A 22,426-nucleotide genomic window follows, 5' to 3' on the forward strand; every position below is an offset into this window, starting at 1 on the left:
TTGTTATTACGTTGGTCTTTTTTGATTCATCGTCTAGGAAAATATTCATAAGTTATGTGTTTACAGGGAGACAGTCGTGTTAGAAACCGCCACAGCGAGTCTCCTGTGAGCATGGCAAAGCAAAGTTTTCATTAGCCTAGGTCACCGGTTTATAAACGTTTATTTCGGGTTTTATAGTACTCCAACTCTCTGGAGTCCTCCCAATATGGCAGTGTGTCAAACGAAAAAGTCCCCCAATGCAATCGGGTGTACAAACCCTATATAGAGAGTCAACCCTCGTGATTCCGTGGGAACATTGGGTTCACTGGATACCATTAAGGTATTGGGCCATGAAACAAGGAGCAGCTCCACGGACCAGGTCATTTGGACTCTGAACAGCGTTGCAGTGCAGCAGGTAGGCTGACGACTGAGTTCTTGAAATTCTAACTCTCAGGAACCTTGCCGTTCCCTTTCAGGAAAAAATAATAATAATAGAATCCTCTGAGAGTTGTGTACACTGCTGTGGCCTGACTTCATCAACACTTCTTCTGCGCAAGCACAAACACGCAGAAGCATCTACGTGATCTCACACACCCACACCCACACAAGATTAAGAGTGGATTGAACATAATCTTTTGGAAAGGAGTTGTGTTCTGCCCTAATTGCCACGGCCACACCTCCCTTACTTTGCATCTCGCAAGCCTCACACCAAATACAGAAGGCAAGGAGTTTAATTCACATCTTATTACAGCCAATCAGAGGAATATCTCAATGTCCCAGGGCAAAGGGCAGTGGGAGTGGTTCTTTGAGAGCAGCAGATTGAATCAAGAGAAGGGGATGCGAGACTGCCGTCATGTTGAGTTGCAGCAGTGGCCTGCCTTAGGCAATGGTTTAAACCAGCACTCAACATATTAATATCCCTGCATGGAAGATTAATGCTGCAGTTATCTCAAGGAACACAGTGGGGTCCCTGCACAATTAGTATACATTAAAACAATTTGACAGCTGCATCTTGTGGAAAGGTAACCTGAATATACCATAATGAGCACCCCATCATTTCCCTTTGCAATCAATGTCCGTGAATAAGAGCAGGTTTTTCTTATTTCCAGTATTTCCTTTCAACTGTTGAATAGCTCCGAGTCCATCCTTCGTATGGTTCTGATCGGATACAGGCCACTGTTCCTCGTAGATCTACATCCACAAGCGCGTGTGTAAGTGACTCTTAAGCTATGGAGATATGTTAAGCACATAACCTGTGTCATATAAAAAGAACCCAAGCAAACTGAAAGGGAGCATTTAGCCCAAGCCGTCTGACTTATACGCCATAAAGCTGAGGCTTGTGAGATTAAGTCTGTCGCAAGTGCACATCGTGGTCCTCTAAATGGACCCGGTGCAGTGGGGGGGAGAGAGAGAGAGAGAGACAGAGAGAGAGAGAGAGAGAGATTCCCACGGCCTGACATCTGGTAGTCCTTCCCAGGTCGATAAGCTGGCATGTTGCACATGGATAAAGTGATGGGGAATCAGCAGACTCCAATTAGCGGACATGGGATACGTGGGGAGAGACACACACGGTTCAACACGAGTGACATGTAATATGTACGCACAGACACACACATACATAGGTGACAAACATGCATTCCTGGGTGGTACATATCAGACACAGAAAATATTTAGTCTGACGTGATGTGGTCCACAAGAGTTTCCCCAAAGCCATTGTTAGAGGAATTAGGAGGAAGAAAACAGGAAATGTTTAGCAGGGAAATCATGTCGGAAATAGACAAGGGGAGATTTGAGATAAAGCCTATTGCTGGAATCACATTGCATGCAGTTAAGTAAAGACGTTGGATTAATCCGTTTGGCTATAATGTAGAGTCAGTCGGGCGGAAAGGAAGAATAGATTTTCTGGCTAATGTCAATTTCTGTTGTGGACGGATGACGTGAAACTTACTATAAGTCCGTTTGCGTGTTGCTGTTCGTTACTTTGGTCCTTAAAATTTTGAGAAGACAATGTTAGACTAGTAGTTGCTGAATGTCGATAAATGTCCTTTTAGTTCTTCATTTATTACTAATAAATGTGTCGTTAACTTAATGCGCATTCTTAAAAAAAAAAAATCAAAGAACAAGCAAACAGGAACTAAATGATTCTGCATGTTTGCATCCGTTCCCGCATCGCATGAAGCAGAAATGCCTTTTGTTAATGAAATGCCTCCTTTCATCACATGGTAACAAATCACAATATACGATGGAAACCACACTGGTAGCCAATACACTGATAAGACACCTGGTTTAAAAAAAAAGAAATAGACATGCTACATGAAGCAGACACAACCTTATCACTTCCTGGTCTTAGTGGCTGACACTCATGTGATGAAATGCATACAGGGGGCCACATCCTTATCCACCACCATTAAGGGCTCCCAGAGTGTGGGATTACTGCCCACACCACACCGTGCACAGAGACGCCATCCAACACAAGACAGGTTGCAGGTGGAGGTGTCCGACTGCAGAGGTGCGTACAGAGAAGGCATGCACGGAGACACTTACCTTGGCGATTTGTAGCAATACAATGCAGTGCTTGATGGACTCTACCATACTCTGTGGATTAGACGTTGGAGCATATCAGGGAATACAACGATTTGAGAGAATATAAAAAAGGCACACGTATATACACTCAAAGAGTAATTTAGCTCAATTCAGACTTACACAAGTAGTCTCCTTCAAACTTTCAATTTTCTGAAAGGCAAAAAAGACAAACAATCAAACCGTATGAAATGCAAAACTCTCAAGGATTAAATCCTGATCCGAAAAAGGCATATTAGCTAAATAAAACAAAACCTAGAAAACGGACTACGCAAAATAAAAGCCATAGTACAGTATCACGGCCTCGTCAGGGTCAGGACATGTATAAACATGTCACCTGACACCCAGTCACCTGCCCGGAGTCACATGACCGGTCATAGGTTAGGCTTTAACACACACACACACACACACACACACACCACGGTGTTGAAAGCATTCATAAATCAACAACCAAGTATCTCTCTCAAAGTAGTCACGTTACATTCACCGAACAGAAATAAGAAAAGGACGCATCAACGAGAAGATATACACTCACATTGGAGAAGAGAGTGTTTCTATGTAATAATACGTAATCAGGAAAGTAACAATATTATAACAATGATTAATATTTGCCCTGACAAACACAACAGAAGAGTTGTACAGACTGCAAGGAGTAAAGCGCGTGGACTTATGAACCGCAGCCACCAATACATTACTTTGTCTTGGAACCAAAGGCGTTGTCAAGGTGACGATACAACTACTGCTATTCAACGGTCTCTTCAAAACAAGCACAAATCCAACCGGCACGGGTACAGTCACAGCAGCACGCTGAGCCAACGTCCATGGAAGTGGTTTGAGTCCCAGAGTGAGAGTCTTAAACCCTGGCTTATGGCCGATATGCTGATGTGATGTAAAACGCCAAGTTACGGATCACTCTGTACCGTCAACCGTTATGGCTCGGAGAGTGCCGATAGGGAAGAGTGATTTACACCTCAGGACATCTGCGAGGTGACTTTGAGCTTTTCATTCTTTTCAGACTTTCCTTCGGTCGCGTGGGCAGTCACTAAGGCAGGCACCATGGTATTTAATAGAGAGCAAGGCCTGATTTATTAACAGTAGCATAACAAGTCATACGTTAAAATGTAGGTTCTCTTTAAACGCGTGTTGCTTCTATAACCTCTGGTTGCCCTTAACAACAATGGATGTCAAGCAAAGGTACCATCACCAAGGACCAGTGAAGTTTAATGTAATTTCCCAGACAGGTCGGGCGAACAGACGTGGCCCGACCAGGGGACAGAACAGGGCTGTGTACTCACTCTGCGTGATTCATCTTCTTTACACTCCTTGATCTTCTCATCAAAGAGCTGAGATTGAAAGAGAGAGAGAGAGAGAGATTCAATTAAAAGTGCTGCCGATAAAAAGGTTATAATAGTGCTATAGTGACATCAAGGATTGTAATAATTTTACATGAGCTTCACCAAAAGTAAACATAAATAGCACATTGCTACTAGTATGCGTGGACTCTTGCTATTCAACATCTCCATCTACAGGCTGTTCCTGCTGTTTGTGATTCAACAGCCCATTAGAGGTTTGATATCTTTAATTCACGGCTGTGGGTTTCAACAGGAGGAAGAGCAGTGTGTGCGTATGTAGAGTGGGGTTGGGATGAAAGGTGGTGGGTGTCTGGTTTCAAGTGGAACCACAGTGTTCACTAGTAAATAGCTTGAACCCTGCCCACAGAGACACCACAAGAACAGCTCAACCAGGGCCATGTCTGGGTTCTGAGATCGTTTCCTGGCTAGCGCTGGCAGTGCACTGGGCTGTATTGCATACTGTGATCAATAAGTACCTCAAAGTGCACTACTTTAATCTGAATTGTGTGGAGTGAATCCAAAATCCCCTTTAAAGTCACAACATTTTGTGTATTGACTTGTATACTACTATTTTGAGATCAAATATCAAATTTCTTTCTTAAAACAGTAGTTTTAAAAGGTGCAACCATCTTGTAATGTGTCACATATTTTCTTTCAGTTGAGACGGAAGTATGTGTAGCTTCTAAAAACAGTGTCACAGAATATAGCAGATCAGCCACGCAGGTTAATCTTTAGGTGGCAGACCCGTCACTATAATACCAAATTAGTCAAAAGTTGATGACATTTAAAATGTAATCTGCGAGCTGGTTTGAAGCAACTTCGAACATGATCTTCTTCAAAGTAGTATATTGCTACATAACAAATATCATACAAATGTACATTTCCCCCCAGCAATGTGTCATACCTTTAATTGGTCGATGAGTATCTGCAGGTACGCGTCGGCCTCGGCCAGCTTTTTGTCAAAGTCTTGGACACTTGGAATCAAGCCCGTCTCTGCCTCCTGAAGAAGGAAATCCAACGAAGGGACATCATTAAAACAGAGGGATCAAGGTCAAGGCTAACCACGCCAAACGTCACAGACTTCATCGAGAACGCCAGCTATGAAAACCAACTGATGCAATGACGACATAGCAGAGGCAAGCCGTTTCTCTACCCATCACATTACCAGGTTGGGGCTCCGACTGTGGCACAAAATGCATCACACCATCATCAACAGTTCAGGAGAATCTTCCAGCAGTGCTCTGTGGTTATATGAATAGCATTGTTTGAAGGCTAACCCACACAATAGCCCAGGTCCAATAGCCAGCACGTCCACCGGCCTGCACACCCGTCCGTATTTCCATCAGTATTGGATTCTCTTTTCAGTTCAAATTATTCCAAGCTTTCATGGAAATAAAGAATATATAATATGAGAAGTCAGCAATTCTGCCAACGTATTGTTACTTCTGAAGATGAGGCAATAGCCCCACACACACACACACACACACACACACACACACACACACACACACACACACACACACACACACACACACACACACACACACACACACACACACACACACACACACACACACACATTAATTTGAAGCTTACTTTTGACAGATTCATAATATATCAGCAAAATGTGTAGGACAGACAGACCCTCCTATATCATCCACCATGGAACATTTTTGCGCAATCATAGAACAATAGTCCGACCATTGTAAATGCATTGGTACCAGGCCCGCAGATTTTCATTGCATAATCCCCATTGAGAGGTAATTACTAGTGTATTGGCACCACGGACGTGACCAGACAACAGTCTCCTCTTTGTCCCTCCTCTCCGTCTGAACAATCCAGAGGTTGTGTAGACCACCCACACAGATGCACATGTGTGCATACAGATCATCAAAACAAACAGATGCACATGTGTGAATCTGTGTACACACACACACACACACACAAAAGTTGTAATGTCCTCGACAATCTATGCATTAACAAACTAACCAAGCTACATACTCGTACAACAACACAAAAAGTGCAGCTTGCACGTGAAAGCAACCGTGAGCTCAGAACTAGCACCACACAAAGCAGCGAACAGGCACAAAGTGAAACAAAGTCAGTAGAGAAGCAATGGTCACACTCCTGGAAGTGATTTCCCCACAGCCAACGGGTAGGGGAGTGAACACAAACACGCCGCTGAAAACCTTCTGTGCTGCTTGGGCAGGGCGGCGTCGCGCGACGGCTCTGTTGCATTGTGGGCCGCTTCTCCGCGCTGCAAACGACCTCAAGGGGACATGGAGAAAGGCCATGAATCGTGGAAAATAACCGTCAGCCGCCGGAACCCACTGCTTGACTCGAACATGAGCTTTAACAGCCTACTGACTTCGCACTGAACAAAGTCCGAAATGGCTTGCCAAACTTCCTCAAACAGGACCGAAAGGCGGGGAACGGTTTCCTCCTATATTGGTCGGTACACCAAAACACAATGCACTAAACAATCATTGGAAATCAATGCAACTAACCAGTGTTTATTTCTCCCTACGTGACACATGACACATCCTTAGAGATCGGTATCTCTAACGGACTTGAAGCCACCTGTTTGTTTTGGTCGGCGTTGGTTTGCTGCATCTGACAGCACAAAGGCAAGGAACTTTTGTTTTTATTTTCTGTGTTGCCTAGTCATTATTTGATAGGCTAGGGAAGCCTTGAGTGTTAGGTTTGTCATGGCCATAGCAGAAAATCTTACCGTCCTCAAATGTACCCAGAAAAATGCATTATGCAATATAAACAGGTTTGACGAAACAGTCCCTTAATATTATGTTGCAAACATTATCTGTTATGTCAACACACACACACACACAACAGAAGGTGTGTGCGTGTGTCCATGTAACGCTGAAGTTGGAAAGTCTGTTTTTAACCACAGTTTCACGGCACTGTTCCTGAAATACGTAAAATTCGACAGATCAGGATTACTGTGAGCCCAGCCAATCCACCTACCCCAGCTCAACAGTAAAACACCGGCCGTATACATCACGTCGTGCAGATTCTCAGAACAGCACGCCAACTCTCACACATCAGCGCTCATACGCCCACTTCAGACCAACTCAACCACAGCATCCACCCCCTCTTACCTTCCGGCTTTGTCTGTCCACATGTTGACCCACTTTAGGTTACGCCGCTGCCCAAGCCGCAAACTGCAGCCGTTCACTCCCCTGAGCTGTGGTGCAGTGGCCTGAGAGTGTGAGTGCAAGTGTGTGTGACTTACTGGGTGTCTTGCTCCAATAGACATGCCTCATCCAGCCCTGTGTGCCTGGGTGTCCCCCGTGGGCCGAGGGCCCGGCCTCCAGACGGGACTCTTTGCTCTTTTGTCTCTGCCTACTTTGTGGCCGGTCCTCCCCTCCTCCCTTTGACAACAACACCCTACTCCCTGCCACCTCCCCCTCTCTCTCTCCCCCTCTCCCTCCCTACAGGAAGGCAAAATAAAGACGCTAAAAACAACAACCGCTCGTGTCTTTTTTCCTCCGCGGTCGTGATAGAAATGCAGGCTCCAGTGAAGCCAGCTGGCCGGCTAGCTAGTCCGTCTTAGGAGCCACGGCGGTGGTATCAGCTGAGCACTGCTATGAGGGCAGACAGTCAAGTTAATCCAAGACCCTCCCCCTCAGAGGAAACACACACACACACACACACACACACACCCTCTCAAGCAGACATAAAATGGAGAGAAAAAAACAAAGTGGTAGCTAGTGCTGGGCAGGACAAGCTTAAACGACTGCTGTGGTTGGCTGAGCCCAAGCAGGCAGATGTGGCTCACGAAGTAGGACAGGCTGTGATTGGGTACGGTTGGGTCAGATGGACGGTGACAGAATCATGAGTGTACGTGTTTGTGTGCGTCTGCGTGTATAATTACAAGCAAGAAGGCACATGCAGTCTGTCCGCGGGATTTTCTCTTTACAAAGTAGGACAGCTGCGTAAAAAAAAACCAGAGGCCTCACCAAGTAGCAGAACATTAAGATCCAGAATAATAATCGTACGATAGTAATTACAGAGACCTCAATGAGCAATGAACCACAGAGTCTCACTAGTGATAATGACAATCCTCAAAATAATAAAATAACTAAAAGCGTAGTGAAGCCAAGTTTTTAGTAATGATTCATTTCCAGTGAGGACGTAGTTAAGATGGGATGAAATAAATGAAGCTGAAGGAGTCTCCCTGGAAAAGCCGTTACAAGCGTTTAGAGCCACAGTGTTGCCGAGGATGACCAGCACAATATACACACTCTCGGCTCCTGTTCGCGGTGGTCAAGTTTCTTCAAACCTCTTCATGGTAAACGGACAGAATTTACACAGCGCTTTCCTAACCAGTCGACACTCAAAAAGCGCTTTACAATATTGCCTACCATTCACCCATTCACACACCGACGGCGGAGTCGACCTTGCAAGACGACAGCCAGCTCGTCGTGAGCAGTTAGGGTTAGGTGTCTTGCTCAGGGACACTCTGGAGCTAGGTGGAGCCGGGGTTTGAACTAGCAACCTTCCGGTTACAAGTGACCACGCTCTACCTCCTGAACCACATGCCGACCCGAGGAACAACTCCCTTCGACCAGGAACAACTCCAAGCCAGCAGGACTACAAACTCGCTCAGCAACAATGAGCCATACAAAAAGGACCTGGGCGATAGCAAACACGTGCTAGACCGCAGCTAAGGGTGAGGGCCCGGGCGCACGATAGTCAGGTACTCCAGTTCCCAATAGTTATGCATGATGAGACGAGGCATCTTAAAGCACAACATCCACTTTAAGAAAACCTGCTGGGCTTTTTGTTTGTATGCCTTTGGCTTCCATCAAGATCCCTGTGTTTGCTTAGTCTGTACACAACTAGCAGTAGTTTGCATAACACGTAGCCGCCACAACCGAGGGAAGGTCCCCGATGATCTGAGAGAACTAGAGGCGGAAAACCCTACACGAGTCATCGGTTCCTCTAGCCTTTGGATCAAAATGAAGACATCTGCTCTAGGGGGAAACACACACACACACTACTGACCCGGAGCTGTAGGGTGTGTCGCAGGATGGTTCCCTCTAGGGCGTGGATCCATTTCTCCCGCTCATCTGCGTCTCGGGCTGAAGGGGACAGACAGAGCAGAACACGCCCAGTCAGAGAAGAGCCCCACACACACACATACACACACTGAAACAGTGGTAAACATTAACCAATGAAATCTGTCAGGTCTACTCCAAGTGGTGACGAGCGTGCAGAATTGAAGCAGATATGCTTAACCGACTTAAACCACATCAGGAGCGTTTTCAGTCATAAAGGATTAGTGGTCAAACTTTGGCATTGCATTAGACATTCATCGGCATTGGCGAGTTTGAAAGAAAAACAAAACATCTTAACACAGAGAGAAGTGAGGCCACACTGCGGGGTAGGCGGCGTGTGTCTTAGGCATTAGCATGCCAAAGAGCCCTCAGAAATAGAGCGATTGTCTGATACCACCACAGGGGGCCCTCCCCCAGAGAAAGACATCAGTTCTGCATTCTAGTACAATATTAAGGTTCTGTCTGTCTGTCTGTCTGTATCCATTACTTGTTCTTCACACGTCACTGCTGAAGTGTGTAGCTAGCTCAAGCAGCTACCTCTAGCAGCCTTTAGACCTGATCGACACATGATCACCGTCTCAGCTTGTTGTGCTATGATGAGATTCGTAACTCCATCAAACCGTTACCCTACAGACAAGACTTTCCTTTCTCATATTTCTGCGTTATGATTGGACAGCAACGGCATACATAGAACTATTAAGAGAAAATCCCACGATAAACAGCAACAGTGATAAAAGCCGCAGATGAAAATAAATATGTATAAATATGGATATTCTCCTATTTCAGGAGCGCTGCAGGAGAATGTTGTCTCTGGGGGATCCACAGGGAGAGGAACGGGAAAACCGGGACTCTCCCGGGGGTGAGCGTGGCGTGCAGACAGGGCGGAGCTAGGCTTCACTCTCACAGCAGACAGAGCGAACACATGCGGCCCGTGACATTAGTGTCCAGGCCCCAACCCCAGGAACACCACCAGAGCTACCCCTCTTAAGGTCAGAGGCACGCCAGACACAAAGATGGACATGCACACTTTCCTCGTTAGGAAAGGGAAATATATATATATATATTTTATAAAAATCGTATGGTCGTTTGCTACAAAAAGGCATATTTTGAGTAAAATACACTGACATACAGGACAATTCAACTCTCCTTTGTGGATTAGTCAAAACTGTCATTACAAAATAAGATGATGGCCAACATAATAAAAAAAAAAAAAGCAGGGCTCCTGAAAGCAATATTTAAAATGTATTCAGACCTCTGTCTCTGAATGACAATGCAAACATATCAGACCCTGGGAAAGATATGAGAGTCACTGTACTGGGACCAGCTGGATGAAAGATGAATGCCTAACACTGTAGCCGAGAAGCTTTTAAAAGACATTAGATGCAAGCGAGGCATCAGGTCAATCCACTCAGCCGGCTCCTCGCAAGCGTTTCACTTTCCATTCACTTCCAAAACTCCCCAGAGAAAATAATAACCTGGAGCTAACGCCGTTAGCATCTATTCAGGACGCCGCCAGAGGAAGCAGTGATGGGGCCATCATCATGCCTTCTAGACAAAAAACGAGAAGCAAAATCACCCGCCTCACGAGTTCCACTCTTAGTTCTTTGGTTCCCATAGGTAGATGGAGCCCAGCCACCAGCCGTTGCTATTGCCATTTATGTTACAAGACATATAGAGAGCTAGTTTGTAAGCAGGGCAGTCCAACCGCCAGTCACATGAGGTGTCCCATGTTTCAGATCAGTTCTTCAGTTGACAAGGTCGTACGCGTATCAAAACACAACACACACCTCCTAAATATAAGGTACATTTTTTTGTCTGATTCAATTTCTTTGAATGTCAAATGCAGGCAGTGGCAATTGAATGTAAGACAAATGTTTGTTTTTGTTATGATTGAATGACAGGTCTTATGAAATCCATCAATACAAGTGCTACGATAAAGCAAGCCATTATTGACTTGAGGAATTTGGTTAGCAAAGTTACTTTTCTGCAACAAAGTCATCGTAAAGCCGTAAAACTAAAGCTGGACATCATATTTACTATCTTAGAAGCATAGTCCCTTCTCCAATTCTTCATGCCCCTCCCCTTCTTAACACACCTGAAGGCTTATAAGTAACCTTTGAGCCAACGGGTATGTGTGTTTAACTAATTGCAATAACTTAGTCCTCCAACTAAACTACGGGTACTGAGGAAATTGGGGGTCATCTACTGGAAGGGCAGGATGCTAAAAAGAGTAATACTGAACACGCTTCACTCTGTGGGTCCAATCGGACAAATGGAGGGCACATCCCCAATGTCAATGGTCCAACTTTTCCGCCATTTTGCAGTTGTGTATTGCCGATGTGTTGATGACTACGAGTTTTTCACAACCCGTGTTGAACTTGAATAGGACTCAATTGAGTACACTGGCCTACCCTTTATCTCCAACTCCTAACAGTTTTTCATTTTAAGAATAAGGGGATGAATTGACGGTCATTTTGATAAGAGATCAATAAAAGGAGAGGGCCACAAATGGGCGAGGGCCGACTGGGTGAAGGGTGCAGGTTAATAGGACTTGGAAGTGCATCGGTCTGAGGATTATGGTGCCTCCCCTCTGTGTGGGAGTCCTACATTAAACCAGCTCAGGCTCTAGATCCATGTCCTGCTGTTATTTCACCGATGGAGAGCTTGAACAAAGCCCAGCACATTGGCCTGCTTATGAAGCCTGGAGGATGAGTACTACCAGAATGATGCTAACGCAATTTTGCAGGGGGTGTGTGAATTTATTTACGATTAAATCTAGCTGCAGGGGAACTTGAGTATCTTCGGAAACATACAGTGAGCTCAGACAGGATGACTGCTGTCTGACAGCAAGAATACTGCTTTTTTTTCCTCCACAATAACAACAATGAGATTAGGGTGAGGATAGTGATGTGTATTATGAAGCCATTCATTTTGCAGTGACCGTCATGGAGCTTCGCTGCTACACCTTGTCCGCAAAGGCTGGTGCAGATAGACCCGGGGGGGGACGGGGACGAGAGTGTGATTAGAAAAATAGAAACCTTAGCGAATAAGCTGAATCCTGAGGGCAGAAATGATTGTGGCCATATAAGTTAACTATAAATTCCAATAAAAATGTACGTATGTATGTATGTATGCATGTATGTATGTATGTGTCCTAATAACATAAAATGATATACAAATGACATCACCTTGTTTACGATGTCACTAATCATATGAATTATCTTTGCACCTAGAGATAGCGCCCTCTCACTCCAATTGAAAGGTGTTAAGTTAGTTAGTAGTGGCTACATTGCCACTATAGCCACCAAGTATGATGTCAATCTCCTGGCTCCTTTTTTGTGTCGATTATTTTGGCTAAATCAACTTGGCCTCTCCCACCATGGCTGGCTTCAGCCAGGGCCAATCCTTTGCACTCCGCGATGTTCAGCCCCCCTAACTCGGTTTCCTTTGGCGTTACTGCCCAGGATGTGAGTCTCCCTGTAAGAATCATGTACACACCCATTGACCCATTGAAGCTGCTTGGTAGATGGCTGCATCCGTCTTCCTACGGCCATGCTCGATTAAATCAAATACTTTGCTGTCGCGAAGGGTCCGAAAATGAATACTTTTTCATGGGTGTGTGCTTGTCTTTCAACAAGAGATGGGTGGGGTGCACAGGAGATGGTAGATCTCTTCTCCGGGAGGATGCAGAGGATTAGAGAGGTCTGAGTGCAGGAGGAGAGGGGAAGACTACAGAGGAAGAGGAGGGTTTAAAAGCCTCTCAGGCAGCTCTGAAGAGGGGAGACTAATGAATAATGGATGCTCCTCTAAATAGAGACAGAGCGGTTAGGAGCCGGTCTCTGTGCAGCTCAGGGTCCAGCCAGCAACACAACGCAGATTGTTCCAACTTCAGACTACTATCCCGGCTCACTGACGCCAGAATCCGCCTCAAAGTGTAATTCACTCCCCCAGCACTTCTCATCCCCCATATCTAAACGTTAATCATTTAGAGGTGGAAGCTTACACTCGCAGCTTTCCATACACCATTCATTTTTTCGAAGATATATTTTCAGGAAATGTGATCTGCATGCTATGAATCATAACCAGGAGCAGCCAGCTTCCATTCATTTCATTTTAAGTGGAATAGACGACTCAGCTTAAATCAAAGCGTGAATATGTCAGGTTTAACGCAGCGCTCTAAGTGACACATGGAGTGCATAGTATACCCCCAGCCATGTACTGCACATGCAGATGTATAATACTGGCATTAAAACCTGTGCACATGAGGGTACAAAGAGACACACGCGCACTCACACACACAAACACACACACACACACACCTCGGTGATCCCTGAAGCCTAAGTGCATGACATCCCTAGGTCCAGGATCACTTTACGGCTACAGCGTTACTGCATCCCTCCTGCATCCGCTGCAGCGCGGTATATCTGGGCTTACGTCGGATGTATCCAGTGTCACAGAGACAAACACAAAGGTTATTTCCGCCAAATCGTCATGTTGGAACACGGGAATGAATGGGAAAGGTAAAGGTACTGCGCGTCACTAGGTTTGGAATTTATACATCCAAGGATATGGGTCGATGAAATTATATTTTATGATATATTATTATAATCATAATATAATCAATATATTGATTAATATAATCAAGTCATATTAAATGGATATGAGAACAAGATGGTGAAGCTTTTCTTGACAATCAACTCAAAAGGAGTTATCTTTGTTTTATCAACTAAATGATAAATGTTAAGAACACCATACCATATTTGAGAAATCAATGCTGGGGACAGGGTCTCTTATTCTCCCCAGCAATGACAGACTTGCTTTCCCAAGAAATGCTTCTTTCAATTAGGAAAAGGCAGTCTTAATAACACAACAATCCAATATGTGGTCCATTAAGAAGCATGCAAGCATTACATGTCCAATCACATGGAGCATGACTAAAACAAATGTAAGAAAACCAACAGCTCAACAACCCTATTAGCCTAATAGCATCCCATAGAGCTACAGGCTAATATTCCGGTCAAACTGCCCCAGAACTCACACGCATCGTAGATGGAGCGCCTTAGTAAACATTCCAGTGGGGTTGGCCAATGGCGCTCCCCCTTTCCTGCCCTGTCCTCCTTCATCGTCAGGGCAACCGCCCAGGAGTAGCATGCACCCTGAGCATGCGACGCCTCCTTACCCTTTCGTTTGTAGAACCACAGCATACAGCTTCGGAACACAGACATGGGAGAGGGCATGGAGGTAGCAGTGAGAGGGGCGGGGGGCCCACACAGACTGGATCTGGTGACCAGAGATGGTGGTGGTGGTGGTGGTGGTGCTGAGGGAGGCTGGAAGTGAGAGAGGGATGGTGGAGATGGCCGGGCCGGTGGGTGGGTGGGTGGGAGGGAGGAGGTGAGTAGGTGGTGGAGGCGATGGAGTAAATGGACACTGATGCAGGGACGCGAAAGAGATGGGTGGAGGAGTTAGTTTAAGACCTGGTGTGCAGCGGGAGAAGGGAGTCCGTGGCGAGCTGGCCTGGCCAACTCCCTGTCAAAGGAACCGAGGGAGGGCGGGGGAGACAAGGAGGGGAGGCGGTTTGGGAGGTGGTCAGGGGACGGAGGGACGGTCAGACGGACAGACGGAGGACGGCAGACGGTTGCTATACGAGCGGAGGCTCAGCAATGATCAGACAGCATGGGCCGCAGTGACCACCACAGGGGATAACACGGCATCCAGCTCAGCAGTATTCCATTCACATCCCCAGAGGGAAAAACCCGACGCGAGAAACGCAAGCGGACCTCTTCTGCCTCCTCCTCCGCGAGCCAGGACAAGAAGCCTCGCCGGACGGTATTCCAAAAAAATCTCCCCACTCCTCCCGGCAGAAAAAAACAAATGTCACGGCTCCGTTGTAACGCGCGGAGCGCTGCCGCATGCCGCAAAAGTTCCCGTAAACAGAGGGAGACGCCGGTGACGGAGAAGCTAAAATCAGCTCCGATGACGACCATGCCCACATTGACACTGTGCGCGTGTGTGTGGGTGCGTGCGTGGGGCTGAGAGTGTGTGGCTGCGCGTGTGCGGCTTCGCGTGTGCCCGCGCGGATGTGTCTCCAGACACAACAGCAGTACTCCTCAGCATGGAGGGGGGTGAGGGTGGGGGGGGAAGAGAGAGAGAGAGAGAGAGAGAGAGGGAGGGAGAAGAGAGAAAGAGCGAGCGAGCGAGCGAGAGAACGCATTCGATCAGTAGTGATGGATGTACTGTACAGTATTGGCAGTGAGAGGAAGGGTCACTGGCCATGCAAGCAGAGGAAGGAACGGGAACCATTTTGCACCGCTGAATGGAAGAGAAGAGCCAAAACTCACCTTGGAAATGGAAAGTCTTTTGGTCCACGGTGATGGTGAATGTGCTGTCGTCCTCGTCATCAATGCCGATTACAGCGCCCTAGGATAATCAGCGCAGGAAAGAGGCAGAGCGAGGGAGGGGGAGAGATAAAGGCAGAGTGAGGGGGGGGGGGAAGGAGCAGAGTCAGACAGAGGGACACGTCACATGCTTGAATCCGTTTCCCCTCTCCATCCTGTCCTCACTCGACCATCATCTCTGTCTGCAAATCCCTTTTGTGTCTCTTAGCAAACTCAATATTGCTCTCCCTATCTCCCCCCCCCCCCCCCCCCCCCTCTCTCAACAGCAGGAAAAGAACCACAGCACACTTGCTGGTAGGCTGAGTAACTGGTTTGGCATTGCTACCTAGCAACAGAGATGGGGCGTGTCTGCTTCGGACCTGCCAAGTCAACCTGTATTAGACCAAATGTGTCCCTCGCTCTGAAGTGTAGTAATACGAACATTAGAAATAAGTGTGTTATCGTGTAGAAGTGATGTGATTGCCATGCAGATTCAGCCCAAATATAGCAGTGTATATGTTACATTTGCCAACAGTGAATGAAGCTTCAGGAATCAATAAGGTGGCCTCATTGTATGATTTTATTGCTAGCATTGCATTGCCTTTTCTAATTATAAATAAATCATTAAGAGCATGAAGTAAAACAAAACAACTCTTTACATTTTTATCAAAACTCCCATCACTCATACAAAAAACAACCTATTCACTTTAATGGTAGTGACAGAAAGATTTGCAGGAACAGGTTATGTTCTGCCATGAGACTGATATTTCGCAACATTCTCGTGTGGACAACTAGGTGTCTAAGACAACCACAATAACTTACCAAACCAAGCTGCTCTAGTCTAACTGACATTTTAAAACAGCAGAACATTGATAATGTCCGGTAGAAACCAACTGGTAATTTTCAAATGGAGACTTAAGGCAGACAAAAAAAAAAAAAGACATTGCAAATTAGTGAGCAATGACTGGGTGTTTTTCCAGGAGCAAAATTCAAGGGAGGGCTTCCAGCCATAAACCATACACCCACTTGTCAATGGAAAATCATAGCACACAATGACAATGTGACTTTATGCGATGATAACATAAAATTATCAGACTTACTATTACCACACTCAAAACAAAACCTCCAGGATATTAGAAAAGCATGACATCTTTGAAAGTTGTATTTAGGCAAGGTGTAGTAAAATGTAATCTAGCATTACATTTTCCGTTAATTTCAATGTGGTTTGGTACACAACTCTGTTTGTTTAGCAAACACACTGGAGAGCAGTCCGATGTGCTGGCTGCCTTTAATTAAAAGAAAACCAAAAAACGGATACGTTTTCTTTTTAACCATGATGCATTTAATAGGTCTAACCATTTCAGAAATGGTTGAAGAGGTTATATTTTATTGTACAGGGACAACACAAAAACAAGATATAACTTTAAAAACAACTGATTCTGAATCAATTGCTGCCATCTAGTGGCCAAACCTGTATATGGTAATATTAATGAGTTATAGGAAAACGGTATGATTTTTTCTTCTTAAAAATTACATGAAATTAAACATAACTTATTCACACTCCATCAAATTTCCGCTAAACTAGACATGTTACTTAGATTGTGTCACCAAAACCAGCAGTCGTGGACAACATTGCACACACAATGAAAGCATTAATTGAATTGGACGTCCTTCAAGAACTGTAGCCATCGCAAATCGATACCCATCCCTCATGATTCCTCCAGTGATTACCATCACTGTAGTATTCTGCTCTACTTGGCAATGCATCATATCAAAGAAGCAAGTGCATTGTTGTTATGCATTGGCCTCATAATTACTCATGGAATAGCCTACTTTGACTCTGCAAATCGACTGTATGACAAAGCAAGAAGATAGTAGTGGACATAGGTCGTACCATATATTTTGAGGGAGAAGTAATAGAATGAAGAACTACAATGGTGTATCAATTAATCCTTAATAAATTATTCCTATCATGTTTAAAGAACATTGAACAATAGTGGCTTCATAGTTATTGTTAGAGCAGTAGCTGGGATAATACTTCAGTTGTGTTTCTAATAAAAAAGAGAAAGAGATCCAGGCTTTGGAATTTTCATATTTCATCATATTTCATGTTTCCATGTTAATAACCAACATTTCTAAACATTTCTTTATGGCTAAACTGCCATTTTAAATTATTCTTTTTTTCACTGTTATTTTTCTTTTTAATCTAGTTAGTCTTATGTTGTATTTCTTTTAATGTATATTGTAGCACTTTGAGGTCATTAAGTTGATGTAAAGGGCGTTATAAATTAACTCTATTATTATTATTTCACCGCCTGGAACAATGTTAAATAATGTCCATATTGGGTAAGGCCAAAATAACTTTGTCACCCAAGAGCAGTTATCAGGTCATCAGCTCAGTCAAGGCTGTCACATTTACTCAACCACTCTGGCCAATCTCTCAGAAGCATTCCATGTAGTGTATCCTGTTTTTCTTACCCTGAGACGAACACAGCCTCTTCTTGAGCCTCGCATCATCTTGTCCTTAGACTGCAAACAGGGAAAAATCAGAGGATCAAAGACAAACAATGTCAGTATCAATCCATAATAATGTGATGAAATGTGTTTGGTTTCATTTGATTAGTCGTATTCACTGCTGAGTAAAGTTTTGTTAATTAAGTCGTTTCTCTAGTATTGTTTCAAATTAAATCAATTAATATTATGGTTAGGATCAGATTTTGTTGTCATTATCCAAATACGTATGTATGCACCCGTCCAAAACATGCCTGATGAAACCTGGTCTTTAAAAAAGGCACTAACAACTTTGAACTTGAACTAGAACGTATAAGCAACGAAGCAATAATACCCGTTTGTCCTGCATTGATTTGGAGATGGAGTGCACCCCTTTATTCTTTCCCAAATAAAAACTCACGCATATGACAATGCGGATAGTTGATCTAAGGCTGGAAAAAACGTAAGAATGTAAAATAGAATGTAAAGGGAATCGGTTAGGCTCCCATGATGGGAATACAGCTAATGTCAAAGAGATAATCACACTCGTGCTTCCAGTTGCTCTGACAATATTCATTCACAGCTACCTCGTCCCCTGTCCGAATTGTGATATTAAGCATTAGCCTGATTCATACATAGTTGTATGTATAGTATACACTGTCAGTCAACCCTCCCTTTTTTAAATAGCAAACAAGTCAGCGCTGACAGTCTCTGTCAACGCTGTCACGTTAGCATCATCTAGCTTGCTTCTCTAAGCAGATTCGGGAGAATGGGTTACTTGCTTGCTTGCAGGATGGGCCAATGCGGACATGCATTGCTAACAAATGGCTTAAAACAACCACGCACGATAAGACACTGTGAAGGTATTTACAAACCCCAGATTCCATTCAAGGAGTAGGAATGTCAAGCGGTATCCTGGCTGAGGTCTTTGCTACTAGCTTTGCTAGCTGTACTCAGGAATCATGAAAGGAGGAAGCACTGAAAATACCATAATCTGATTGGCCAGCTGGTCCTCAGGCGCCGATACAATTGGTCAAACGTGGAATCCGTCACAATCTATCCCCGCCTCTTTCTGCCAGCTGAGACTTCCAACTCCTGACCAACACTAGGCCCTTTATTAGACTTAGGTTTGATCATCACTTTAGACTTAAACAGGTTATACTATTCTATGCGACGATTTGAAAACAAGAAGAGGTACATACCGTGTAGTATGACAGCAAGCCGGCATTGTAATCCAACACAAACCAACGATACTGCCAACCTTTCATGACGTTAGTCCACTTACTCAGCGGCCCCTCCATGATGGACGCCATCTTTACACTGAACTGCGCTCGGGGAGGAGTCGGATATGGTGTGGGGCGCGCGATCATCCAACCCAACCAAACAGCAATCCAGTGGTGGCCATCGCCGGAGTCAGGACATTGCCCTGATGTTTTATTAATCCACATACATATTTGAAGAGAAAAGATGGTTCTCATAATGGCAACCGTGGGATGAACTTCGTTTTTACCTCGAACATATTTCACAACAGAGGTGTGGCTATAAATGTAACTGTTGATAGACAGTAAAATAATACTCCAAAAACCCCAGGGTATTTGGCAATAACTTTATTATTTACAATAGGTTTAACACTGATGAGAACTTCACAGTAATACACATGAGCATTAAATAAAAAACAAAATTTATTTTGTACAATAGAATGAGTTAATATGTTAACATCTCTGCTGTATTTTCATCCCTGTTTAGATTCACATCTGCAGTGTGTGTGTGTGTGTGTGTGTGTGTGTGTGTGTGTGTGTGTGTGTGTGTGTGTCTGTGTGTGTGTGTGTGTGTGTGTGTGTGTGTGTGTGTGTGTGTGTGTGTGTGTGTGTGTGTGTGTGAGTGTGTGTTCTCATTGCACTCAACAACTGAAGAAGTGGCCTTTGGTATTATGTGTACACACATGTTATCTTCTGATAAAAAAAAGCATAACTGAAAGGAAAGAAAATCCATTAACAATATAAATACAGGCAGCATAAATAAACACAATCAGAAGTTTGTCCTGAGCAGGCTGGGGACATAGCCTGATCATTTATAGCCAAAACACAAAATATACCATGGGTTCCGACCTTAGATTGGAGCAAGGTATTAGCATTGAGCCACGGTGCGACTTGGTTCATAGCCTGATAGCACACATACAAATAAATCTCAACTGGTCTCCTCAAAGGTTAATTTGTTGAAGAAATCTGCTCCTGTAGGCAAAGGTTCCACGACAAAAAAACGACCCATTAAACTAGGAGGAAAATGCAGTATCCTGGAAAGAATTGCATCATAAGAGCCAAAATTACTATCGGTCAAGAAAAGCAGACATTACTGTTGAAGCAAATATTTTTAATCAGATTCCGGGACCATGGAACAGCCGGGATCCTCTGTACATTATCTGATGGCCATAAATAAGTTAGCAAATAAACAAAATTGCACATTTCCTTTTCAAGTGGGAGCTGGACCATTAAACCAATCAAAAGCAAGTCTTTTGTGGTGCTTATCCAATTACTTTAATTTTTCTTTTTTTAAAGGACGTCATCATGTTACCCATAACTGTAACTGAAAAAGTGCACCAAACGAGGGCTTTTATTTTCATACAAAGGCACAATGAATCATGAGGTTCTCATTGGATGTCCCTCGCAGTACCTCGCCATACTTTCTATTCACTTGAACCTCACATTAAAAAAAACAATAACAGAATTTCCATTTGGCAGGAATTCAGGCATTTTATTCATCAGAGGCACATTGTAAGCCGAATGAAATTTGCAGGATTCAAACATACATCTCCTGATCATTGAGTGAAATCAACATTGATAATTCAAATGTCATAGGGCTACATTGTTCAGACACCGAGTGATGCGCCATTGGCTTTATCCAGTGTACATTTCAATTTGAGCCAAATTTACAGAAGACGTTAAATAGAGAAATGGCTATAATGAGAGAGGACCAGGCGGTATGCATGTCTCACGAGCATGGTGCAAATTTGTAGTTCGTAAAATGCTGTAAACGGGACATCCATCATAGATGCAATGATAAACCGAGGCCATGGATCAATAAATACACAATATGGCACCGCGCCTTTGTCAACTGAAGAGAATAAAGACATTTGAACAGGTTCAGGACCGAACCACAGAGTAATACATTCATACTGCAGATATATTAGATGGGGGGCTTGAATGGGCCTCAGTCTTGCAGTACATCTTTTCAGTTGAAAAAGAAAAAAAACACTGCTCTGAACAACCATGTGACCACACATAGAAATGTATTTTCTGGATATGAAATAAATCAAATATTTACATAACATTTTTGTTGTCAAAATAGGTCTGTGCTTTAAAAAAAGAAGAAAAAAAAAAAGAATAATAATTTAAAATTCAAGTTCGGACATAAGGACATTCTAAAACGCTTTATTCTTTTAAACCCAATAATGTACATATCACTCATGTGCTGAAGACATAACTGCAGTTTGTTTGCGTAGGGAGCGGTCCGGTGTGGCTCCTGTGAGCAGGCGGCCGTGTTGTCTTTCTGCAGTGTTAATTAAAACGAGGCACTGAGGCCACGACGAGGCTGTAAGGGAATCCAGCTCTGTCCGTATATCCAAGGACACTTGTAGGTATATATATAGTCCCAAGTCGCCTCTGAGTGTGCTACCCTGTGCTGTCCCCTCGCTGTACTGTTCAACCTTTATTGTGGTGTGCAAGACAAACTGGACATAAATATAGTTTTTGAAATGCTTAAGGAATAAAAGGGATTCATTCCCCCCCTTGTGTAGTGTGTGCTGTGGTGAGAAGTGAAGTTAGTCAAGTCACATCCAAAACAAATTGCTGTGGTTAAAACTAAAGACAACCATATTTCCCCAACTAAATCTCTTAAAAAGGGATATAAGTAATATAATGAATGTGTTATTCATCATGCTTATTGTTCTATTGAGCCTAGATAATTAAACAGAACATTTAACTCAAACTCTTCAATTGACCCGTGTGTCCCAATCGATTCTCCTATAATCTTCCCCAGTTTGGAAACGCATCTAGAAATGGCACATTGGAAAGATAGATCCAACTATTGGATGATTTCTAGACTGCGATTGCCGATTAAAATCCACCAGATTCAGGTAACAATGGCATGAAAGCACTGTTGGCCAAAACACTGATTGATTAAACACTAGAGGTAAACCCAAATACTTACTGAAAGGATGGTCCCCATAGATACAAAATATATTGTCATTCGTCTTGGCTTGCTCGCTAGACTTGTCCCGGGGCTGCTGTTTGCGGGGGAGAGCCGGGGAGCAGCCCGACCGGACGTCCACCCCGAGCACGGTGGAGACCACACCTAGGAGCAGAAGACCACAGGGTGGGGTCAGTCGACAGAACCGCCGGGCCGTCTCTAGGCTGAGAGAGACGTTCACTGTCCCACCATGGGTTTATTGCGGGTTAAATAAAGCTCTAAACAAGGTTTGTTTCCCTTGTTTGGTTGACGCAGAGGCCACGCCCACTAGGGCTACGCGTGGACCATTGTACGAAGGATCATCTCTCGACAGCAAGCTCTTGTCTTT

At 44.2% G+C, this 22,426-nt stretch overlaps 1 protein-coding gene across 9 annotated transcripts in view; it reads right to left on the reverse strand.

The window, feature by feature from the left end:
• Positions 1-19,202, reverse strand: part of osbpl9 (oxysterol binding protein-like 9) — a 29,654-nt gene extending 10,452 nt beyond the window's left edge. For 2 of the 9 annotated variants that reach the window (XM_030371785.1, XM_030371784.1), the window contains exons 1-9: positions 19,056-19,202; positions 17,842-17,892; positions 15,328-15,406; positions 8,937-9,013; positions 4,816-4,911; positions 3,855-3,902; positions 2,683-2,712; positions 2,524-2,574; positions 1,928-1,966 (exon numbers count right to left, since the gene is read on the reverse strand). In XM_030371785.1, the coding sequence (XP_030227645.1) occupies positions 1,928-1,966; positions 2,524-2,574; positions 2,683-2,712; positions 3,855-3,902; positions 4,816-4,911; positions 8,937-9,013; positions 15,328-15,406; positions 17,842-17,892; positions 19,056-19,166 (582 nt within the window). In that variant the 5' untranslated portion in view covers positions 19,167-19,202. Of the gene's footprint in view, positions 1-1,927; positions 1,967-2,523; positions 2,575-2,682; positions 2,713-3,854; positions 3,903-4,815; positions 4,912-5,192; positions 6,263-7,027; positions 7,604-8,936; positions 9,014-15,327; positions 15,407-17,841; positions 17,893-18,728; positions 18,813-19,055 lie in introns of those variants that run through there. The other 7 variants (XM_030371792.1, XM_030371786.1, XM_030371787.1 and 4 more) reach the window with 6 other exon arrangements.
• Between the last annotated feature and the right edge of the window lie 3,224 nt (positions 19,203-22,426).

Source organism: Gadus morhua, chromosome 12 (genome assembly GCF_902167405.1).
Source record: "Gadus morhua chromosome 12, gadMor3.0, whole genome shotgun sequence".
In the NCBI taxonomy this organism is placed as follows: domain Eukaryota; kingdom Metazoa; phylum Chordata; class Actinopteri; order Gadiformes; family Gadidae; genus Gadus; species Gadus morhua.